This window comes from Pristis pectinata, chromosome 32 (genome assembly GCF_009764475.1).
Source record: "Pristis pectinata isolate sPriPec2 chromosome 32, sPriPec2.1.pri, whole genome shotgun sequence".
Lineage (NCBI taxonomy): Eukaryota > Metazoa > Chordata > Chondrichthyes > Rhinopristiformes > Pristidae > Pristis > Pristis pectinata.
This window is the reverse complement of record NC_067436.1, coordinates 4,015,223-4,040,515: the sequence shown is the minus strand read 5'-3', so window position 1 is coordinate 4,040,515 and position 25,293 is coordinate 4,015,223. Positions and strand designations below refer to the sequence as shown.

Below are 25,293 nucleotides of genomic sequence, written 5' to 3'. Positions count from 1 at the left end.
CATTGGATTTTAGAATTGCCATCCTTCATAAAAGCTATTAAATTCTAAATTGTAGCAATTTTGTACAGTTGTATCAGTAATCTTGTTTGTTTTAATCCGAGATGGCAGGTGAAATTTCAGACGAAGTACAGAGGAGCCTTCTGGTCATAATTCTTTTTAATGCTATATACTCAATTTAAAGTATATTGGGATAAATGTTAGCATCCCCTGCACCCCTCAGTTCTTTGTCTCCAAGGTCACACAGTATCCCTGGACAGACTGGACTAACTGACCTTTGTCATGGGAAACCTGTCTTTGGGCGGCACGGTAGCGTAGCGGTTAGTGCGATGCTATTACAGCGCCAGTGATCGGGTTTCGATTCCCGTCGCCGTCTGTAAGGAGTTTGTACGTTCTCCCGTGTCTGCGTGGGTTTCCTCCGGGTGCTCCGGTTTCCTCCCATGTTGCAAAGACGTATTGGTAGGTTAATTTGGGTTTAAAGTGGGCAGCGCGGACTCATTGGGCTGGAAGGGCCTGTTACCACGCTGTAAATTAAATAAATAAAATAAAAGGCTAGACATCTACATGAGTTGGGGCTTCAAAACTGGGGCTTTGGTGCATAAATATTAAAATTGTCTAATAAAATTATTTTGTGCAAGGAGAAGCATTGACTTTCTTTTGCTTTGTGACAGGCTCCCAGTGCACAGGTTATGAGATATTGGCTGCAGCAGTTGCAACAGAAGAGGTGGGAGTTTAGTAATAACTGCATTGTTGGACAAAGAGATAATCGCACATCATCTGTGTTCCCAGATTCAGCTACGGGTCTAGTTGCTAAAGGTATTGGTAAGTCCTGAAAAGGTCCAAACATAGTTTGGCTATTTGTTCTTACTGGCGAGTGAGCTATGTGTTCAATGTGAATTGTATTACATCAGAGTCATTATGGAACTTAAAAAAAATGTTTATTTAAAAGAAGCCCTTTCAGCTATGATGGTGAGTTTTGACTGGCTATCTGGGAAGGATGCAAACAAAAGTCAGCTAGACTCTATGATGCTCTCCATAAGTGGCTTCTTGCCTGTACCTCTAGTAAGAGCCTTTCGGTAAAGGTTGGCAACAAAAATCCATGGCTGGATAATTCTTTCACCCACCACCACCCACCCCCCCCACCCCATCCCCACAGTAATGAGATCAAAGCTACAGAATTACTGTTGAGCCTGGCTATGATCAAGCAGCCAGTGAAGCACTGATCTTAAAAACACAAAATGCTAGAAATACTCAGAAGGTCAGGCCACATCTTTGCAAAGAGGAACAGAGCTAATCTCTACCCACAGATGCTAACTGACCTGAGTATTTCCAGTAATTTCTACTTTTATTGTAGATTTCCACCATCTGCAGTTTTTTATTTTATTTTTGAAATGCTGTTCTTAACTGATTCAGAAAACTCTAGAGTAGCCACAGATTTTCATTATAACAAATGGCATATTTTACAAAGGCAGAACTCACATAAATTTTGGACCCTATATCTAAGGAAAGATGTACTAGCCCTGGAGAGGGTCCAGAATAAGTTCACAAGAATGATCCCAGGAATGAAAGGCTTAACACATGAGGAGCATTTGATATCTCTGGGCCTGTACCCGATGGAGTTCAGAAAGATGAGGGGGGATCTCATTGAAACCTAGTGGATACTGAAAGGCCTGGATAGTCTAGACGTCAAGAGGATGTTTCTGTTAGAAGGAGAGTTTAGGCACAGCCTCAATAAAAGGACGTCCCTTTAAAACTGAGATGTGTAGGAATTTCTTCAGCCAGAGGGGGAATCTGTGGACTTTGTTGCCACAGAATGCTGTGGAGGCCTTAGGTGTATTTAAGGCAGAGATTGCTAGGTTCTTGACTGGTAAGGGGATTAAGGGTTATTGGGAAAAAGGAGGGAGAAGGGGATTGGAAAAAAAACAGCCACGATTGAATAGCAGAGCAGACTCAATGGGCCAAATGGCCTAATTATGCTTCTATACCTAATGGCCTTGTTGTTAAATTGGACCAATGTTATTGATTTAATTTGACTACTTAAAACTTACTACATCAATTTGAGTAACCAGTTCATATTATTTAATCAATTTAAATATGATTTCCCAAAACTTTCAACAGAACTTGCAAGTGTCAGGAGATCCCTAAAATAAAAAAAAACTTCTTTTGCCTTGCTGCTCTGTAACTTAACAACTAAGGTACTGTGAGGTTTCCATCCTCAAAGCGATTCTTGGTAGCAATCCCTTTGGGATGCCTCTCCTTCAGACTACTAAGATTGCAGAATTCCTCCATGTCTTTTTCATGCTTTCCATTGACTGCTTGTGACTTCGAGTCTGAGGATATTGTTTGGTGAAGTTACTTCTTAACAGGAAATATACAAATTTTTTAAAGGCACAAGACGACTTTTTTTGCACACAGCTGTTCAAAGGAAGAATGTAAAGTGGAAGTGGAAAGTAAATAACGCCAACATTCTTGCCAAGATAGGATCTGGTATCCCAGTCAATTTGTCTTATTTTTTTTAAAGTTGTGTTTCCTGTACTACCTGATAATTGGCCTATAAATGCTCTGTTGTGGAGGAATAAGTAGGTCTGGGTACGTATGATTATATCCAATAACGTTTAATTTCATAGAAATGTTCTACTTTCTACTGATATTTCCATCCGTACTGCCCCTCAATGCACCCCCCACCCCAACAAATATAAAATAAGAAGCAAAGTGAATTCTGGGACTGACTGTTTTTGAATGTGCTGGGGATATTAAAACTGGCTGAAACCACAGTTGACCTTGGCTATAAACAAAGCTCTTTTTCCCTTCCTGCAAGGATGTCTTTGTTAGGACTGTGGCTGTGAAATTGTATGACAGTACAATTTTGCCTGCAAGTAGCTTTCAATTGAAAAGTCAATTTGACCCCTGTCTTATCTCCTTTTTTTAAAAGAAGAAAGTAATGGATCCTGAGTCAAATAATGCCTGGTCCCAACATGCATATCAGAAAGGTTTATAGCTGCAACAAAGAAGCATCCCTTTCCATAGAACTGCTCCATGGAAAGGATGCTTCTTTGTTGCAGCTCTAAACCTTTTGTTTTGTGGGGAGGGCTAGATTTACAATGCAAGCCATTTCTGAAGGCCACTCATAAGAAACACTTTTTGTTTTAACCACATATATTTTAACCAGTGTACTTTTTAGTAATATTTGTGTATGAGTGCCACAGTTCTCACTGGCTCCATATTGCTCCATTCCCATCTTCTTGCTGTTTCTCGTTACATCTCTGGTGCTCTTTTCCACTTTGCCAACAACCTCAAGATCACTCATGTTCTTGAACCTCAGTCTGGCTAGTAACCAGAGCTGACTCCTGATTGGGCCATTCAAATGAAAATCCATCCTTTAGCTGTCAGTATTGGAAAGCTGGCATCACTTGGTGCACTGGCGGGGGATCTAACATGGTGAGCACTGGTGGATGCCAGACAAGGCAGTAGTGGATCTCACTGTTGCAAAGCAAGCTCAGGCTCATCCCAAGGGTTGGATGTTGCCTGCAGGTCATGGAGTAACTTCCATCAAATTGATTTCTGAAGGTTCAAAATAAATATAAAGACCATTATCTTTCGTGTGCTATCTGCAGGTAGTACCTTCTGTAATAATTGTGCTCTGGGCTCTACACACTTGGATAAGTAACTACCTAGCTTCTGACCACCATAATACAGGTCCTCTCGAGCTTATGAACACCCAGCCCATACATCCCACACATACGAACAAGTGTTTGGGAGATTGGCGGGATGGATTTACTGGGAGCTGTGGAACTGCAGGCGTTCTCCTCTGTGTGGGAACTGGGTTTGCGGCCGAGTTGCATTTCTGACTTGCAAACTGTTCGAGTTACGAAGAGTTCACAGGAATGGAACCCTGTGTAACCTGGGATGGACCTGTAAGTAGTTTTACATTAGTGGCTCAGTAAACAGTGCTATGGATCCAGGCTTGCCATCCCATTGGAACACGTTCAATTAAATATGAGAACATTTTTAAATGATTGTAGTTCTGATAATGCTGTAGAGGATGGCAAGAGGTTTTGCGTAACTGGAGCACTTCACAGCTGAAGAGTTGGTGGAAAGTTGTCATTCCAGAATACCTTGTCATCTTAATGTCAGAACATAAGAAATAGGAGTGTGGCCCTTTGTGTGCCCCTCTTCATCCAATAAGATAATGTCTGATTTACTACCTCACTGCCACTTTCTTGCACTAACCCCATATCCTTTGATCCTCTTGTTACGGACTCGGTGAAAGTCCCTTTAAGATAGAGTGTGTGTGTGTGGCGTGCTTACGTCAGTAGAAGATAAAGGACATAATGACGTTGTTGAAGAGGTCAGAAGAAGGGGGAGAGAGAGAGAAGGGAGAGAGACACCAGCCTGCTAGTTTTCTCTATCGATGGATGAGAAACAATAACTGTGTCTACCATTGAAATCCCTGTATGGAAATTGGAAGTAATCCGGTGGAGTTCACTTTGTTGCTGACCTGTAGAAGGAAACAGGTATTTATGTGGACGACCACGAGTCGGATGCTTTTCGGGGTGAGGAAGTCACTACCGAGTAACCGCTGAGGTGTTGTCTGGGTTCCATCGTGGAACATTTGGACTTCGTAATTACTCTGTCTATGTTTCTCTATGTCTACGTCTTATCTTCAGACAACGGTGGTTGTTGAAGAAGCCTTTGCTCATGTTTCACCTTATGGCTTGCGGAACTGAACTTTAAGAACCATTCCTGAACTTGGAGTTTGGGACTTTGCCACACACACACACGAAAAGTTTAGTTTTTGGGGTTAATGTTCAAGGTTTAACATTTTTGAATTTCTAACATACTAACATTTTTACTTCTATTTTTCGTATTATTATAAGTAGTGATTAATAAAATAGTTTTTAACACTGAATCATGACTCAGTGTGTTTCTTTTGTTGGTGGTTCGTGACACTCTTAATATCCAGAAGTCTCCACCTGTGAATATTCTCAGTGACTGAGCCTCCACAATGCTCCTTATAGAGAATTCCAAAGATTCACTACCCTCTGGGTGAAGAAATTCCTCCTTATCTCAGTCCTGAATGGCTAACCCCTTATTCTGAGATACTGACTCCTGGTCCTGGACACCCCAGCTGGAAGAAACATCACCCCTGCACCTGCCCTGTCAAACCCTGTAAGAATTTTACATATATCAACAAGATTGCCTCTCCCATCTTCTAAGGTCTAGGAAGTTTAATCTCAGTCTGCTTAATCCTTCCTTGTGGGACAACCCCTCCCATTTCTCCCAATACAGGAATCGATCTGGTGAATTTAAATTGCAACTGAGGGAATGCAAAAATATCCTCCCTTAGCTAGGAGACCAAAACAGCCTCACCAGGACTCAATTGCTGAAAGATTCCAGAATCTGTGTAATTTTGGAAGATGGCAACCAGTGCATTTGCCATTTCCAAGAATTGCATACCTGTTGGGCAATTAGTATGGCTGAGGCTCTTCTAGTACTACCTTATGGATCTCCATACCCCCTCATTTGTGGTTAAAAAGGTCCTGCTCTTCTTGACCAGTTCTGCAATACATGATCTCTTGAAACGAAGTATCTAGGTAACTTACCTCCTCCCTGATGCAGCATTCAAATCTCAGACACCAGCTCCAACTCTGAGCCAAAGTTCCTTGAGGTGTAGACACTTATTGCAGATGTGTTTATCAAGGATTATGTAACAGTTTCCATCACCTTGCACATAGTACAGCTGCCCTGCCATGCTATGCCTACTCAAAGTCCGTACTCTGTAGACACAGTCAGTGGGCATTGTACAGTGTGTAAAAGAACATGTATGTCGTTGCCAATCTTTCACTTCTGAACGATGAAAATTTATTTCCTGTTTTGCAACTGCAAATGAAAGCTGATTTACCTAAAAACATAAGTAACCTTGTCTTTGTTTTCAATTTCTCTTTAATATGAAAGCTATCTGTGTCAGAGAACGTGTGAACAGGATTTAGGTCATTTGGCCCTTGTGCCTGTTTTGTCATTCGTTGAGGGTGTGGCTGATCTGTGCCCTTACTTCACATAACAGCCTTCACCTTGTATCTCCAGATAATGTCTTATAACAAATTTAAAATTAATTGACACCATTGTGCACTCTGCAATTGATGTTTTGAACCCTTTGTGGGACTGTCAAACTCCAGTCAATAAATGTACATCTGGCAATTAAATGAACAGCATTGAGAGAAGGGTGATGCCACTCAAGCTGTATGTTGCACCTTTTAGGTTGTATTTTTTTTAAATTATGACGTTTTTGGAAATAACGTATTCAAACGATCCTAACTTGTAGAAACACGTTCAACAAGTTATCCAAGTAATCTGTTGATTTGTACAATTATAATTACATTACTTCCGATGGTTGGTTGAAAATGATCAGAAATAAAGATTTTTATCATGTATCTCTTTATTATCATATAGTATGTTGAGTAAGCTTTTGGTATAGATCAGATTATAATGTAAAGCACCTTTTGAATTTCATACTTGGTTTTCAGTACACAAGTGCCATTTGTGCCCAGATCACACTGGATGGCTGAATGCTTGAATAGAAACTGTTAAATTCAGGGATTTTAGTTTTTATTAAAAGTGCCCAAACTTTAGTTTTGCTAAAGGCAAGTCTGAGTCCTTCGGGTAATGGAGGTTGAATTCTCCTCAAAGATAACAACTTGGCATGTATTTTTTTCACTCTAATAGTAACTAAGATGTGGCTCATCCATTCAATATCAATAATGATACTTTCAATACAAGTCCTACACTCTCTGGTGTTCGAAGAGCCAGAGTTACTTGTAGATCAAACCTAACAGCAATCTGGAATCTACTTTATTGATATCTTGCACTTTCCTGCTCCAGTTACTTTTGTTAGGTTTAGAGTTAACTAGCTTCTTTGCATATGTCCGAATGAAATTCTGAATGTACTGGCCAGAGTGGCAAATACAAAATGATGCAAGTCTGAGAGGTTTTTTTAAACTAACAGTTTTCTATTGAATATGGGTGCATGTCAACAGCTCCTATAGGTTTGTGGACATAGATCTAAAAAAACTTGACCGACAATACTTTCAGTGATCATGCAGGGAAGACTGAAGCACACTAGTCTTTAACAGGCAATATTTCAGCGGATAGGGGCAATAGTCAATGTATGATTCTGTGTGTAATAGCATGGAGTATTGTTGAATGGTTTGAGGCAGGCAAAATCATTTGGATGTATAGAGATCTGCCTCCTGTATATTAGAGGAGAAAGAAAGGAAATAAGAAGAGAAATAAATATAGAAACTACTAGTTGGATACTAAAAGGTCAGTGATTGTATTGTTAAAGGCAGCTTATTAGAAGTCGGTCTATAGGAGCATCCAAGTTTAAAGAAATATTCCATGACTATTCTGTCTGATATATGATGCTAATAGTAACCTCAGTTTGTGCTCTTGGCCGACCATTCAGTTAAATCTGGCATTCATTTTATTTAGCCTGTGCCAAGCTTGATCTTCTGAGTGGAGACATGAGAGAGTGCAGATGCTGGAATCTGGAGCAACACATTAAAGCACTGGAGGAACTCAGCAGGCCAGGCAGAATCTATGGAGGGAACTGGATGTTTCAGGCCCAAATGAAGGATCTTGACCTGAAATGTCGACTGTCCACTTCCCTCCAAAGACGCTGCTTGACCTGCTGAGTTCTTCGAGTGCTTTGTGTGTTGATCTCCTGGGTGTTGGGGAACCAAGGAGAAGGCAGTAAAAACATGACCTTTATGTTCAGTTAAGCCAAGCTGCAGGGCAAGGGAAGAGTGCAGACTGCATAAAATATTTCCATTGATCTTCTTAAACTAGCCTTTCTCCAAGTTTTTAATATTTGGTATGGGCTTTGAGTAATATTAGAAACAAGACTGGAAGATTTGGATGGTGTATTTGGGAGTAGGGGGATTGCATACAATGGAAAAAAAGGAGCAAATTGAGTGAGGTTTCCCCTGTCATAGCTTGATCAAATAATCAGAGTTCTGTCACTTTATCCATTTTCCCTTCCTAATACATGATGTTCTGCCAAATCTCCTAAATAATGTTTCTGTTACTGTATCTAGACCACAGGAATGTCTATTGGATGATGCCAGAGCTGTTTTGATTCTTTCTTGGGAATTTTTGCAGATGTGTAATTCCCCACATTGGAATTTTTGATTAAGGGTAATTGCAGTTTTGAAATGCGTTAGAGCATGTGACTGGTTAAGATGCATTCACATCATTTTTACAGACTGAAATTTCTGTATTGTGGACTGCACTTTAATTGTAGCCAAGTTTACATTTGCATTTTCTGTTTAATATCTTGGTTTTAAAACCTTGATTCCAGAAAAGCTAACGTAAACGATAATTGTATAAAATTGAATGTACTTTTGGTAGGGTCCTCTCTTACCACACAGTGTTCTGTGCTTAATTACTGTGCTTTAAATGGACTTTGATCTGCTGTAACTTTTGTTGTAGTATTGGGTCTACTAAGAATTATACTGACTGAGTAGACTCTCTTCATAGAGTTGTTGGCACCAGAAGATGAGGGAGATCGTTGCTAACAATTTATAGATATGAAACCCAGATTCTGAGGTCGAGGCCCTGTATAGCCAATTCTATTGTTACTTCTAATCACTGTCTCTGATAAACTAGTTAACATTAAACAGAACATGAAAATGATTTGTAAAACAGCACAATAGTCAATTCTAAAGATATTTGTGGAAGGAGTTTGGGTTTTCTTGTCATCTTGTGCCCTAACTAATGTTTTAATTTATAATAGGTCAAGATTATGAAAGTCAAATGTCTAAACTGATTGTAAATAAAAATGAAAGAAAGATTTGCATTTACGTTAACTGCTGATTTTATAAGAATTTCTCAAAGCACTTTATACAGTGAAGTGTGATGACATAGAAGAGCATGAGAACCTTTCACCCCTCAAATTTGTTAGATGTTCAGTTGGACAGATTATAGCTGATCATAACAGGAGCATGAGAAATAGTTGAAGTAGATCTGTCTTTTAAAGTCACCTCAGCGATTTATTATCATTGGTGATGTGGCTTTTAATCTCATCTTTTCCACAGCATCCCATATCCCTTGATTCCCTGAGAATGAGACATGTCTTGCTTTTGTATAAATTAATCATCTCCAGCACTTGCATAGGGAATTCTAAGGAATCAACCCTTAAGAGGGTTAATTTCCCCTTAGTGTTATTCTAGTTCAAGATTCCTTTGCCACAGGCAATGTTTTCTGGTATTAGGGCTCTTAAGAATGTTATTTCACTCAGATCTCTCATTCTTCTGATCTCTCAGGGAAATGGGCTGGTCCAGTCACTCTTGCCTCCATAAAGCAATTCCTCCCTTCCTCCTCCCCAATCTCAGGAGAATGAAGGGCAGGTGTGCTGGTTGCCTTCTGGGGATAATAGGACAAATAATGGTTACAGTCTTTTTCTCCCCCATTGACACTGCATGTGATCTGCCAGATTTCCTTTCTGCACAATAGTGAGGGACAGCACAATAGTTTTTGAGCCACAATTGTTTCTAATTTGAGAAAATGTCCATAACCTTAAAATTCAATAGCTGCACAGAGACCAGATGTTCAAAAATACCATAGCTCCAAACCAATCAAACATCGAAAGGAACGGAAGTATTTGTTTTGTCTTTTTAAAGAAATTATTATTGGAACCAAATTCCTATTGTGAATAGTCTAAACTGATGTTTCACATCAGTTTATGTGGATTAACAACTGACGCTGCATCTAATACATCAGCGGAGTTGCATTAGAAAAGAGAAAGTTGTGAGGTTGTTCCTCCCCACCTCCACCCTACTCTCCCAAAACACAAGGGTCACTTGAGGACAACTGCAGCATCTTTTTTGCCACCTTGATTGGGATCAGCCACCTGAAAACCAAGCTAAGTTGGAATGTGGTTAGTGCCTGCCTGGGAGAAAATAACCTACAACTGGGATGAAGAATAGTGAAAGTGGTACCTATCTCAATGGATGTGCACGTTTTACTTGTCCTTTCCCTGTATTGCTTGTTTTTGGCATATTATAACATATGTGGCAAACTGTGGTCTATTTGCATATCTGGTCAGAGTCAATGAAGTTGAAAAAGTGGTGTTGACGAAAACCTTCAAGACATTTAATCTGTACTTAAATGTGCACTTGAAGAGCCATGACCTGCACGGCTGTGGACTAAGAGTTGGATGAAATTAGGGTGCAGAGCTTTTTTTTCTCACTGGAATGGGCATGATGGGCAATTGGTTTCCAAGAACACAAAATAGGAGCAGGAGTAGACCACTCGGCCCCTCAAGCCTGCCCCACCATTCCATATGATCATAGCTGATCTATGCTGGCCTCAACTTCTCTTCTGTGCCAGTCCCCCAGCATCTTCAATTGCTTGATCTTTCAAATATTTATCTCTCTCTCCCTCAAATATATCTAATGATCTGGCCACCTCCAGCTCGGGGGCAGAGAATTCCAGACATTCACTAATTTTTGCACACCTCAGTTTTAAATGACAGGTGCTTTTCTATGATCCAATAGAGTCAGGAAATCTGAGTGGCAATTCTTCTCCAGGTTATGCAACTGGATTGTGTCTGAACTTAGTGACAGAAGCTCAACTTATCTGTAGCACAAGTTATTTCAGTGACATTGAACACCAGTTACATTCTTTGTCTTCTGCAATAAAATTGAATTTGCATGAATTCACAATGATGAGCAATGTGTGCTTCATAAAATTAGTACAGGTGTTCCCCTGGTTAATGATGACCAGAAATCAGATTTTACATGCATTTTTTTAAAATTTTATTTACAGTGTGGTTCTCCCATATATTTTTAAAGCATTTTTCAAGATAGTAATAATAGTGTTTTGTGGTATTCATTGATGGCTGGATACAGTATATATTCCATTAGTTGAATTATAGGTATTGTTAGGATGAATATTTGATGAAGTGAAAGAATTATAGCAAGTGTATGTAGACTGTGGTATGGGTAGCAATAGAATACGGACTTATGTAGAAATTAGCCTCTGGTCAGTTCTCTGGAATGGAACCCTTGTGTAACCGGGGGACTGCCAGTATTTGGCTTAGACAGGGTCAGTAATCAGGATTGTGACACTGGAGCAGACTCTGGTACACTTAAAAGCAGATTGGATTTTTGATGTCAAGTAAATCGAAGGATAATGTGCAAATATTTTTTTTGTGTTCTGGATTTGGTCACTGCAGCCGGGGAAAGTGCTTCATTTTATTCCAAAACCAAAATACTGCAGAGGCTAGAAACCTGAAATAAAATGAAGTTCTGAAAACACTCGGGTCAGGCAGCATGTGTGGTGAGTTTCAGATCAATTATATTTCAGCACAACTGGTGGTAGGACATTGACGTGAAACATAAAATCTGTTTGAGTCCTCAGATGCAGCCTGATCTGCTGAGTATTTCCAGTTCTCATTTTTATTTGTGGTTGCATGTCTGATTCTCACTGGATTTTAATCCATTTGCCCAGAGCTGCTCTGCTCAGAATCATAGCAAGAAAGCTTTTACAACATGACATAGACTCAGTGGATTCATAGACCCAGTGTGTTGGGTTGCAATCTTTCTCATTTTGCTGCTCATTCGTATTTCCTCTGCTGCCCTTTGCTACTGTTTCAAGCATTAGGTATTGTTCCATGTTGATCGTGGTCTTTGCAGGAGTTCGGTCTTGCCACTTCTCAACACAGTGCCTTCATTTCTAATTCGGCTTTGCTTCCAGCAAATTGGTGGCAACAGGCTGGAGCGCAGGTGCAATTTTGCCATCGGGTGGCCTGAGAGAGCAGCTGTTCCATCTCAAAGTAAAATCTGGAGCAGCTGCAGATCTCTGACCCTGCCCACAACTGGAAGGCAACCAGCAGTGATGAAGCTGACCTGATGTCTGTATAAACTCAAGAGAAGGATGTAGAAGTACTCGCAATGGATCTCGGGTTAATGGAGTGATGAAGCCAGTGGGTTCCACAAGCATGATCTTTCCTGCTCAGTTACCTGAGCTCATTAAAACAACAAGGGATTTACAGTTGGACAAAGCAGATCTAAGAAAGGGGACATGAGGATAGATTCATGTGCCTGACTGCTTGTAGACCCTCTGCTAAAAATGTACTTGGTATGGATGAGAACATGATCATTCCTAGTATTGAGGCCCCCTCAAGTGTTCAGCTAACATTCATTATCGGTTAGCCACATCAATTGCTGTGATTATGGAATTGGAGGGTATTTGTTGGTTATCCTGGCAAAAAGTTAGAAGAAGAAGATGTTTGAAAAGTTGTTGAGGAGAGTTTTCAGTTTGACCCGAAATTATGCAGATTATTTTCCTGCTTTTGAAAGTAAAACCAGAAATTTATAATGAGGCCAGTTTGTTTCTTATGGTCTTATTTTTGAAAATAAGACCAGAAATTGTAAATGTGAAGTTTGTTCAAAATATTCCTGTAAATGATAAAAAAAAATGCTAGAGCATTCATTCTGCAGTTTACTGCATGAATTCTCTAGAAAACGTTGTATCTCATAGCAGTAAAAGTGTTGCCATTGGCAACACTTGGAATGTGAAGGAAAGTTCAGAGAGCTGGCAAGTGCACTGCATTGCCCCTCCTCTTCGAGCTCCCCAAAGTTACAGAAAGGAAACAGTTCACGATTGTCATCTGGAACTTCACCATTTATCTGGTTTGGAGAGGAATTTCCCAGAGTTTGCCCTCAAATTGGCCTATTCACATTTCTCTTCCTTTCCCAAGAGATGGACTGGAGTTCAGAGTTTAAGCCTGCCCTGCCATTCAATATGATTCTGGCTGATCTGCCCCAGGCCTCAACTCCAGTTCTCCATAGCCCTCAGTTCCCAGATCTTTCTTTCAAAAATTTCTTTACCTCCACTTCAAACACCCCCAGTGTTCTGGCCTTAACTCCCAGGGACAGAGAATTCCGGAGATTCATCAGCCTCTGAGAAGAAATTGCTATATTCAGTTTGCTGCAATGTGCCTCCCACCCCCCAGCTATGACCCCTCAGCAGAGTCTGTCCCTCTAGGGGAAACATCTCTACATCTATCCTGTCAAGATCCCTTATAGGATCTTGTCTTTCAATATGATCAGCCTTCCTCCTCCTGAATCCAGAGTTTGTCATTAAAGCACATGATCTTCAGGTCTGAGTGCACCTTTGGTTCTGGGCACTAAATGATGTGAGATCATTTTAAGTGTTGCTGTCCTGCAGGGTAAAGCTAATGGACTGATTCCCAGTGCAAGGTCTGTTATGAGGAAAGATTTGGAGACACATAGGTCTTCCAGCTTGTGAAGTTGGTAGTTGAGAAGTGAATTTGAAGGTTCGTTATGAGAATGGAAACTACTTCAAACTGTGAAAGTTGAACAAAGTGCCACAAGTACTAAACATGAGGCAGACTTGGATGGAATGAGGGTTAAAACACACATGTTGGAGTTGAGGTGGGGGTAATTTTCTTTTGTTGGGACCCTATGAAAGAAAATTTCACTTCTCAAATAAATGAACCTTCAATTTTAGAACAGTTATGTCTGGTTCTATATCCTCCCAATCCGGGCTGCTCTGAGAGATATTAGCCCAGGCTTGGGGCCATTGGTTGCTAAACTGAGAATACCTCCTTTAGGTGCTATATTCTTGCTTTGCAACATTTTAAAAAATAAGTTAACACCTTGGCCAGTAGATATTCGAGAGGAATAATGCATAAAAGGAAGGATGTGTTGATGAGGCTCTATGGGGCACTGGTGAGACCTCATTTGGAATACTGTGTGCAGTTTTGGGCCCCTTATCTTAGAAGGTATGTACTGATGTTGGAGAGGGTTCAGAGAAGATTTACGAGGATGATTCCCGGAATGAAAGGGCTTACATATGAGGAGCGTTTTTCAGCTCTTGGACTGTATTCATTGGAGTACAGAAGAATGAGAGGGGACCTCATAGAAACATTTTGAATGTTGAAAGGACTGGACAGAGTAGATGTGGCTAAGTTGTTTCCCTTGGTGGGTGAGTCCAGGACAAGAGGGCACAGTCTTAGAAGTAAAGGGTACCCATTTAGAACAGATGAGGAGAAATTTCTTTAGCCAGAGGGTTGTGGATTTATGGAATTCGTTGCCACATACAGCTATAGAGGCCCGATCATTGGGGGTGTTTAAGGAGGAGATTGATTGGTTTCTAATTAGTTGGGGTATCAAGGGATATGGGGAAAAGGCCGGGAATTGGGGCTAGATGAGAGAATAATTTAGCTCATGGTGAAGTGATAGAGCAGACTCAATGGGCTGAATGGCCTACTTCTGCTCCTCTGTCTTGTGAAATTGAACATTTTTGGTGAAGGTCATATGCATTTTTGTTTCCTGGAACAGTCCTTTGAGCTTGTTTTACAGCTGCTGGCTTCTCACTGGACATGTTTGTGCAGAATTCTGCTGTAAGTATTCAAGAAATCTTGTTAAAATGCAAAAAAAATATAATGTGTGGCCCTGACATCCTTTCGGTGATTCCCCAGCGGAGACGGGAGCAGAAGGTACTAGAGCAACCACCTCTAATAGCTCTGCACTGTTTGGAGGGGTCAAGGGATGCTGTAATTAAAATGGATGGAATATTAAAGAGTGGTGGAATGAAGGAAGAGTGGGATTAGACTGGCTGGGAATTGATGTTAAAGGATTTGGTTATACTGGGGATTAGGAATTGGAAGCCGAGAATGTTGAAAATGGAGTTTTTGATGGTAAAATAAAAGCAGAAAATGCAGGAAATACTCAGGTCAGGCCATATCTGTGGGAAGAGACAGTTATTTACTCCTGAAACAACATGGCTTAAAAAAACTTATCTAGTTATGAGTGCTGTTTGTGGGTTCATGCTGTGTGGAAATTAGTTGAAATATTTTGTACATCACAACAGTTCTGACAATGGGTCTTCAACCTGAAATGTTAACTGTTTCTCTTTCAACAGATGGGGCCTGACTCGCTGTGTATGTCCAGCATTTTCTGTTTTTATTTTAGATTTCCAACATTTGCAATTTTTTTTAAATTTTCAGATATAAAATTATGCATTTTTAAAAGTTAGCACTATCCCTATGTGTGAATGTTGCAGTGATGTGCATTATAGCTGCAGACAGTTCCAAATAACACTGTTAAAACCAACAGTTGCAGCTTTTAACCACAATGTTCACATATTAGCTGTGGTCAGCCTTTAACCATACAACAAGGTATGTGCAAAGTGGCAGCTCGTGGATGTGCTTGAAGGAAGATTTTGGACATCACAATCACCCCCAAATATTGGGCACTAGTTTAAGTCTATTTACATGAGTTGTGGTATATTAACATAATTTTACTTTGATTTGTGCCACAGTGCAATTCCTTCATAAATACCTCATTGAAATAGATGTTCTTTAAAGTCTTTAGAATCCTAATAATTGCATTAATATTTATGTTGAAGGGCTTTCCTGTGAAAGTCTGCAAGAAGCACTGCTCTTTGATGCTCTAAATTGACTTGGCATTAAGTTGTACGGTTTCCTCCCTGCTTGGATTCCTTTCTCCAGAACTGTAAGCAAAGTTTTGTGATTTAGCTATCTGCAAAAAAAAAATTGGCACAATTCCTGTGACGACTCTAACCTTGAGCTGGAGGCCTTGCTTCCATGTCCTCCTTGTGGAGTGGAGCAGGCCGTGAGTACTAACTAGGCCACAGGTGGCAGATCCTGAGGCTTCACCCCTGGATTCCCCCGATAACTCATGCCATCAAAGCCCTTTCTGTTTCTAAATGTCTTGTTAATCAGAAGCATTTTTTCTAAAAGTTGAAATTTAGTTTTTATTTAAAACTATTTAAAATTTGGTTCATTTAACTGAAATTAAAGACATTAAAGTAAAAAAAAATTCAAATGAATGGGATTGGAATGGGAGACTGAGGGCAGAACTGAAGAGTATGAGGCTTGTCAGCTTGCCATGACTGACCTCTGCCAAAGGCAATGCTCAGTGCAGCTGCAGAGCAGGTGGTCAGATGTCCTGGTACTTGACCACTTGTGTTTTGTGTACTCATACTAAAAATGTGCATAAGTCAGGGATGTACTGACTCACATAGCTGGCTGTTCTTCAGAGCCACCAACTGAAGAGCATGATTCAGACCAACACAAACTTGTTTCCAACTGGTTTATTGGGGCTGTGATGCTGCATGTGCTAACTTGTTGAAAATTTGTAATTTCTGTTTTGCACAAATTCTGGAGAAATGAGAGTTCTGTGTCACCACAGCTCCAGACAGATCAGCTGTGATTAACAAGACTTCTTAACCCTTCCTCAGCTGGTACCATCACAATTTGCATCATTCAGTGTCTAGGTCTCGCCCTATCACAGATATTCCTTTTGTTCTCTCCACCCTCCAATTCTCTGCAATTTAGAACATTCTTGTTTTCAAACTTTTCCAGTTGAAAGGTTATTAACCTAAAATATTAACTTTATTTCTCCATAGATGCTTAAATAAAATGATGCTGGAGGAACTCAGCAGGCCAAGCAGCATCTGTGGAGAAAAGCAGGCGGTCAACATTTTGGGTCAGGGCCCTTCTTCAGGACTGTAGTTAGGAAAAGGGGAAGCCCAATATATAGGAGGGAAAAGCAGAGCAGTGATAGGTGGACAAAAGAGGGGAGACGGGGTGGGCAGAGGGTGGTGATTGGTTCCAAGACAGTGTGGTCTCTCTGTCACTTCCACCATCTCCAATGGGACCCCACCACCAAGCATATCTTCCCCCCCCCACCCTTTTCTGCCTTTTGCAGGGACTGCTTTCTCTGCAACTCCCTTGTTCACTTTCCACTGTCCCTGCCATAGGTGCAACACCTGCCCCTACATCCTACATAACCTCCATCCAGGGACCCAAACAGTCCTTTCAGGTGAGACAGATTCACCTGCACCTCCCTTAATATCATCTGCTGCATTCGGTGCTCCAAGTGTGGCCTCCTCTACATTGGTGAGACCAAACGCAGACTAAGTGATTGTTTCACAGAACACCTGCGCTCTGTCTGTAACCGCGATCTGCATCTCCCCGTTGCCAGTCACTTCAACTCCCCCTCCCACACTATCACTGATATGTCAGTCCTCTGCCTCCTCCACTGCCAGGAGAATTAAAGCACAAACTTGAGGAACAGCACCTCATTTTCTGTCTTGGAACCTTGCAGCCTAATGGCACATGAATATTGAATTCTCCTGCTTATAGGTAATCCGCTCCCCCCCTCCCCCCCACCTCATGCTGCTTTTCTTCTTCGCTTTCCGAGCCTTTTTTCCTCTCTCTTTGCCTTTTACCCATCCCCCAGTGGATCTGCTCTCCTCTCCTTCCCCCCCCCCCACCTGCCTATCACTGCCTCACTTGCATCTACCTATCACCACCCTGTGCCCACCCTCGCCTCCCCTCTTTTGTCCACCTATCACTGCTCTGCTTTTCCCTCCTATATATTGGGCTTCCCCTTTTTCTATCTTCAGTCCTGAAGAAGGATCCTGACCTGAAACATTGACCGCCTGCTTTTCTCCACAGATGCTGCCTGGCCTGCTGAGTTCCTTCAGCATCTTCGTTTTTCTTCTAGATTCCAGCATCTGCAGTCCTTTGTCTCTCCATAGATGCTGTCTGATCCATCTATTCCAGCCTTTTCTGTTTTTATTTCAATGTTAAAGTTCACCAGTGCATGAAGGACATATTTTGGATTATGACCTGAGTGGTTTGATTTTCCATAAAGCATGGTATCTGTCCTGATATTGTATATTGCTTTTAATGTATTGCAGTTGCATTACTCAACCCCTCTCTAAGGGAGTAATGAACCTGATTGGTTGAATGCTGCTTGGTGGTTAAAGGAGCATTTATAAGAGCAGATGTGGACAGCATATTGTATTTTTAACATGGCTTTTGTTGCATTTCAGTGTAGGTCTTGGCAGCTCTCCACGTATCATGTGTGTTGTACATGCTCTAACCACAGGCTGCAATGTTCCTTCCATTAGCGATTTTTGTTTTGCATGTTTTCAGAACTGTTTGGATCATTTCAGTGTAGTTCTATAAATCTTTGCTAGTGTGAGCAGATGTATATTCCTTCATAATATTTTCTGGCTCCATTGTTTTTTGTTCCCCAGACGTGCCCAGTCAATGGCATTTAAGATGAGATATCTTTATTAGACACGTACATCGAAACACAGTGAAATGCGTCTTTTGCGTAGAGTGTTCTGGGGGGCAGCCCACAAGTGTCACCACGCTTCCACTGCTAACATAGCATGCCCACAACTTCCTAACCCGTATGTCTTTGGAATGTGGGAGGAAACCGGAGCACCTGGAGGAAACCCACGCAGACACGGGGAGAACATACAAACTCCTTACAGACAGAAGCCGGAATTGAACCCGGGTTGCTGGCACTGTAATAGCATTACGCTAACTGCTACACTACTGTGCTTGCCTGATGGTGATTGTGTTGTGTTTACGGTGATTGTATTAATGTTCTAACGTGCATGCATGGTGCTTATCATCCAACACATTGTGGGTAGGTGGATCAGTAATGGATTTGTGTGTTCTGAGATTGCATTATGTGCCTGATTCATTGGTAATTTATTAATGCTCTTTTAGATAGAAGGCAGAGCTAAAATACATTGTAACAGACACACAAAGTAGAGTGGGTTCATTCCTGATAGTTTCCTACAAGTGTGCCTCCTAACCCATACTGTGCAGATGTTAGGTTCTTGTCTGGTGACTCAGTGTAGGAAATGGGTAACTGAGGAATTGAGTAAACAAGATGATGTAGTTACGAAGTGCAAAGCCATAAGCGCTTTGTCGTCTAAGGTGTGGACATAATATATTCTTTAAATAAACCCCTTTAATTCGCTATTAGACGTTGTTCCCCAGAGTGTCATCTGCAGGGGTCTAATTTCACATGCTTGAGGAGGATTTGGGTCGAGTATCCCAAGAGCTTCACAGCAAAAATGGTCATTGAGAGAAACATGGCGGCTAATTTGCACACAGCAAGAACCTGAAAAAGCAGAGAGCTAGCTCATTTTTTTGTGATGAAGGATTTCTTGGGACAATACACTGGGAGAATTTCTTGCTATTTTTGAACAATTATGTTATGTGTGTTATGCCCTTCCTTGGGCACTTACAGGGCCTTGGCTTAATACAGTTTTTGAAAGGTGGTAATGCTTCTTCGGTATGAAGTTCTAATGTGTCCAAATCTGATACCCTCTGTGGGACTTTTCATCTACCTCAAACCTGTTCCTTGTGTTGGTGTCTTTTGGAGTGTAGAATACGTTGCAGCAGAGTTTTCTCCCATCCCATTCACCATTTGGAAGATCCTCCCAGCAATGGATCACAGTCAAGAGTGATCACCATAGCAGAGACAGCCTGGGAGTGAAGTGGGAAGAGTTTACCCCAGTGGTGTTGAGAGTACCACAGTAATTTCTCGATGCTCGGAGGTGGAGGGAGGGGAAGGAGTGAAAATACAACTTACTCCACCATACAGAATGCAATGCAATATTTCTCTTTGGTTGCTCAATGAAGCGCTTCTAAACATTGTTAATATTATATACATTGAACCTCACTTAACACTGCTCCATGTGACTCATTATAGCCCACTAGCCTGAACCCTCATGGCAATGATCTACCCCTCTGTACATTTTTTAAAAAAAAGACATCTGCTCGGGCTGTGTACTGCTGTGCTGGAAACCTGGCACTAGTTGTGTTAAGCTTGTTACCATGGAGAAGTCTTTGAGTAGGGAGAGCTCTGCAGCTTAACAGAAATAGGGAGGCAACATCTTCCATCACATTCAACAGGAGGGTGACGAAAGAGACCAAAGGACACAGGTGGTATGTCAGCAGATGGAGCAGGTGCTGCAAACACTCACCGTGCTGGACAGGGTGCACACTGAGCCCCACATCTTGCACCGAACAGCCATGCTAACCCAACACCAGCCTTACAGCCTTTGTGGGTGATTCATTGCCAGTGGAGGACAGGTTCTCTTCAGGTTCCTAGCTCAGTGGCAGGCAGGGATTGTGTCAGCTTCCTGGCACAGCAGCACTATATCTCTTCATAACAACCTTTTACTGCTGATTACATATTTGTTCCTATTTATGGGAAATGTGTCCTGAGCCCTAAATGAGGTACCATTGTAAGGTGAATTGGATGTGCAGCTAATTTCTGGTGAAGAAATTATTTTCTTTGCCTTATTGGGTAGCACTAAGTAATGCAGTACACTTCATTCCATCTCTTGGACAGAGTCCTTTTAATATTTACTTTACCACTGCATACAGTGGAAATAGAGTATTTAGAGATCTGTGGAGATGCAAGAGACTGCAGATGCGGAAATCTGGAGCAACAAACAATCTGCCAGAGGAACTCAGCAGATTGAGCAGCGTCTGTGGGAGGAAAGGAATTGTCGAAGCTTTGGGTCATAACCCTGCAGTAGGAGTCCTGATGCAGGGTTTCAACCCAAAACGTCAACAGTTCCTTTCCTCCCACAGGTGCTGCTCAACTCAGAGTTCCTCCAGGACATTGTTTAGAGATGTGTTTGAAGTATTGTGGGAAGGACACTGGTTAATATAAAGAAGTCTCATCAGATTGGAAAAGGAAATTAACATTTACTGGAACTTCGTTTTAATAGTCCTACATGAAATTACATCTATTCATTCCACAGAAAACTGCTAGTGATTACATTGTTAATGATTCAAATTTGCCAGGATAACAAAATTTCGAATAAAAAGCAGATTATTTTGACAAGATACAAACTGTGTTTTTGCTCAGACTAGCAATGTGTTCATTAACTAGACCTTGTTAACAATATTATCACTATACCATCATGCTTTCCACTGTCTTCAGGAATGTGGGTTAACCACCATCCTGCTTTTGCTGAAGTATTTTAAGGGATGTTAGCACAGATGCAGACAATAGTAAGTTTTTATATTAATTCCAGATGCTCCCTTTCTTCCACAAACAACGGATATTGCTGAGAGTGCAAGAAGTGTACTGGATGAAGAGGTTGCCCCAGAGACACTGGTGGGTGAGCGAGCAGCAAATTATCCATCTCCAGTAAATCCCACAACCATTAACTTCTCCTTGAAGCACTTGGGGACAGAGATCAGGTGAGCTAATCTTATCCGAGTGGTAAAGAAAGGAGTGTAATATCTGAATGCTTACCAAATGACCAGAAGGCCTAAGTCTGAAAAGAAAGACCTGAACTCAATGAAATTCTGAAGTATTTTCAAATACGAGTTCTAGATTTTTGAAATTTATTCTCCAAGCAATTAACAATGCCCCTTTACTCACCTTCTTACCATGTCCTTTTGTACAGTGAAAGGACATGGTAAGGTGAGCAAAGGGGCATTGACCTTTGGAAAAATTAGTGGTCTTGTGTCGCACACTTTTAGACATTAGTACTTCTGTTAACTAACATCTTTCCCTGCTATGTTAGTGTATCCAATCCACTGCAGCTTTAAGGAATGTTATTTATGGGCTTTTTTTAAGTATTATTTTTATACAAATGTTAATTTAAAAGATTTGCTCGATGTGGTGGTGCATGTTTCGCCAATGATTGGATATTGTTAATGTTAATATTATATACACTGAACCTCACTTAACACTGCCCCACAGAGTACTGATTTGTTGTAGTGCTCTTGGTCCTCCAGAATGAACACTCATGGCAATGATGTACCCCTCTGTACTTTTAAAATACATGATATAATGTTCACTATTTAGACTGGTCGTTTAAGATAATCATGCTGCTAGTGAATTATTTGTATGACACTGGTCTAAAAAGGATTAAGAAATAAGATTGAAACCAGTCTGTAGAAGTTTGTAATAAATCTTAGATTGAAATATACAATGTTGCTTGTATTCATAAAGAATTTAGAAAATGATTTGGGATCAAAAACTAATTGAGTTCAGTTCCAGACAGTGCACTTCCTGCCAGCCTTTGAAAGGGTTCAAGGAAGCAGTTTAATGCCTTCATAAACTGAAAATTAAAATGATCTAAAACCATAGTGTTGAAAAGTTGTTTTCCATTGTGAAAGCATAGTGGGTTAACTATTGCAGCACCAAGCTGCTTTGAAGTTGATGGGCCATGCTTGTTATGAAATGTGCTCACCAACCACTGCCAAAGTATGATCTGGCTGTTGTAGGTATGCTTGCTAATTTTAGTAATGCCCCCCCCTCTCTCTGCCACTTCCACCTCCAACGGGACCCCATCACCAAGCATATCTTCCCCTCCACCCTTTTCTGCCTTTCACAGGGACCACTCTCTCTGCGACTCCCTCGTTCACTAACCCCCCCTCCCCTCCCCCCCCAAACCCATCCTGCTCCCACCCCTGGAACTTTCCACTGCCCCCGCCATAGGTGCAATACCTGCCCCTACATCACCTCCATCCAGGGACCCAAGCAGTCCTTTCAGGTGAGACATATTCACCTGCACCTCTCTTAATATCATCTACTGCAAAAGCTTCTATCCCTTGATCATAATGTAGTAATTCAGTGGGTCGGAGTGGGTATTTCAGTGGGTATTTAAATTTCTTTTGCAACCCTTGGGGAAAAAAATCAACTTAAGAAATGTTAAGATAAGTAACTTGACAAATTAATAACAATATTGATCTAAAATGTTAAGGTTACCCATAAAATTATCATTAATATTCTGCCTGAAATCTCTCTATGAAATCCAGTTCTACAATTGATGAATGACCAATCTTCTTTAAAAAAAAACTTGCTGTTTAGTAGTGCTGTTTAGTAGCTCCAAATTGTTTCACAGCCAATAAATTACCTTACTGTTATGTGGGTAAGTGCAGCAGAATTTCACAGTGAAAAGTCCCGTGAACTGCATTTGATATCCACATTCTATTAATGTTTATATTGGTGAGGTTGGCCAAGGGATGAATTATGTTCAGGACAACAAGAAAGTACCCTTCGGTGGGGGAGGAAAAAGTGAGAAGAGGTCTTAAAATCCACATGCAGGAGAATGGAGATTTTGACCATTCAACTGAAGGGCCCCTCTGATATAGTGCTGCAATCTGCTAGCAGTATAAGGGTCCTAATCCCATGATATTAACTTGGCATTGTATATCTCTGAGAAAAGAAATTCTTGAAATATACAGAAAATGTTGGAAGCGCTCAGCATATCAGGCAACATCTGTGGAGGGAGGAACAATTTGAGGTCAAAGACCTTTCCCCAGAATGCCTGATGAAGGTTTTCAACCTGAAACGTTAACTCTGTTTCTCTTTCCACAGGTGCTACCCGACCTGCTGAATGTTTCCAGCATTTTCTGTTCTTATTTTTAGATTTCCGGCATCTTCAGTTTCTTGATTTTCCTTAAAATAAACTTCATTTCAAGCATTTGGTTAGCTGCTCAGTGAAGTTATATTTTGAATTTTGTGAAGTACGTTGGATATTTTGATGGCACTATACATGTATATAAAGGTTTCTTTAATGTCGTTTGTTAAGCATGATTTCTGTGTAACATGGTAATTTGGGTCATACTAGTGCAATTCTGAATCCATTGCAGAAACTCGATGTCAAGTCTGAAACCAGGAAGAGGAAACAATGAAAACCGGAAAAGTGTGTTCTACACAGAAGATTGGGTGCTACTGGATCCCACCCTCAAAGATTTGGAAGAAGCTGCAGGACATGACGAAAAGAGAAAAAGAGAGTCAGCTGAATCAAGTAGAGGTTTGTCATTTGAAATCAAACTCGTTCAGAAAATAAAGCATTATTGCACAACTGATATACTTTTTAAAGCAAGTAGTACTCCTTGGGCTGGCCTATATTTTTCATAATCTAGAGTAGTTTGGTACCGAGTTCCATTCCAGACCCATGCTCATTTTGTCCATTTCAGCTGTGGTAATATTTGTTTCTTCTTTTGTGTTTTTCCATTGAACTAGTGACTTCTGAAAAATTTCTGTTTGTTTGGGGTGGCCAAAGATGTGATTAGATTTTGATGCTATCAGTAGTTCATTTGACTGTTTGCTAGAGAATGAAGTTAGCTATTAAAGTAATGGAAGACTCCTGAAGAGTTCAAGCCAAATTCCTGTAAACTTTAAGGAGATGGAGAGAAAATTTGAAGAGTAATATTGCAGAGCAGAAAATTCATTGGAAAGAAACATCTGCTGAATGTTTCTTGGGAATCTGGTCCTTGTACCTGGGGGAGAAATATTTCTGATCAATTTTTATGAATCATTCTTTGAACTATTTTTTTCTTTCAAAGGGGGCAATAGAAATTTTTTATATTTGTATATTGACTGTGATGTCCATAACCTTCGTAAAATGATTTCTGTTACTGCAAAATGATCAGTGTGTTTGAATCTCTGTTGCCTGAAACCTCTTGGTAACACTTGTCTGTGTTCCTTCAGGCTTATTGCTTGCCCATGAAGCTTCTATTGCTCTTTTCTAGTATATCTTCTGCTTTTGGAAATTTGGTTAGTGTAACCTGTGGAGTTGAAATCTTTCTTTCCCTTCCAACTATCCCACTGCTTTCTCACAGAGATACAGCACAAAAACAGGTCCTTCAGCACACCAAATCTGCACCGATCATCAACCAATTTACACTAATCCTACGTTAATCCCATTTTATTCTCCCACACTCCCATCAACTCTCCCCAGATTTCTACCACTCAGCTACACATTACCAGTAAGTCAGAGTGGAGTTTATTGTCATAGGGACAAGTACATGTATGCACAGGTGCAATGAAAAACTTGATTGCAGCAGCATTACAGGCACATAGCATCAGATATGGAACATCCACAAGGAAAACATAAATTATATACAATTATTACAAGAAAGACTACAGTTAGAGCAAAAAAGTCTATTGTTGTGCAAAGTGGTCATAGTATTGCTAAACTGAGGTGGTTATTAGGGTTGTGCAGGTTGTTCAAGAACCAGTTGAAGGGAAGTAGCTGTTCTTGAACCTGGTGGTGTGGGACTGCCCGATGGTAGCTGCGAGAAGCTGGCATGGCCTGGATGATGGGGATCTTTTGGATGTTGCCTTTTGAAGGTAGTGCCTCCAGTAGATACTACTGATGGTGGGGAGGGATGTGCCTGTGATGTATTGGGCTGAATCAACTATTCTCTGCAGCTCCTTGCATTCCTGTGCATTTGAATTGTCGTACCAAACCATGATGCAACCAGTCAAGATACTTTCAACAGTACACCTTCTAGAAGTTTGTTAGTGTACGTGCTGAACAACCTCAACCTTCTGAGAAAGTAAAGCCACTGATGTACCTTCCTTGTGATCTACATTCGCCAGTTAACCTACGAATCCGCAAGTCTTTGGTATGTGGGAGGAAACTGGAACACCCAGAGGAAGCCCATGT

The 25,293-nt window shown here is 40.9% G+C and overlaps 1 protein-coding gene across 2 annotated transcripts in view; it reads left to right on the top strand.

Moving 5' to 3' along the window:
* The window catches only part of tbc1d2b (TBC1 domain family, member 2B), an 80,596-nt gene that overhangs the window by 22,440 nt on the left and 32,863 nt on the right, over window positions 1-25,293 (top strand). The window contains exons 2-4 of one of the 2 annotated variants that reach the window (XM_052042343.1): window positions 669-819; window positions 20,914-21,082; window positions 23,489-23,652. In XM_052042343.1, the coding sequence (XP_051898303.1) occupies window positions 669-819; window positions 20,914-21,082; window positions 23,489-23,652 (484 nt within the window). The remainder of the gene's footprint in view (window positions 1-668; window positions 820-20,913; window positions 21,083-23,488; window positions 23,653-25,293) is intronic. The other variant, XM_052042344.1, reaches the window with a different exon arrangement.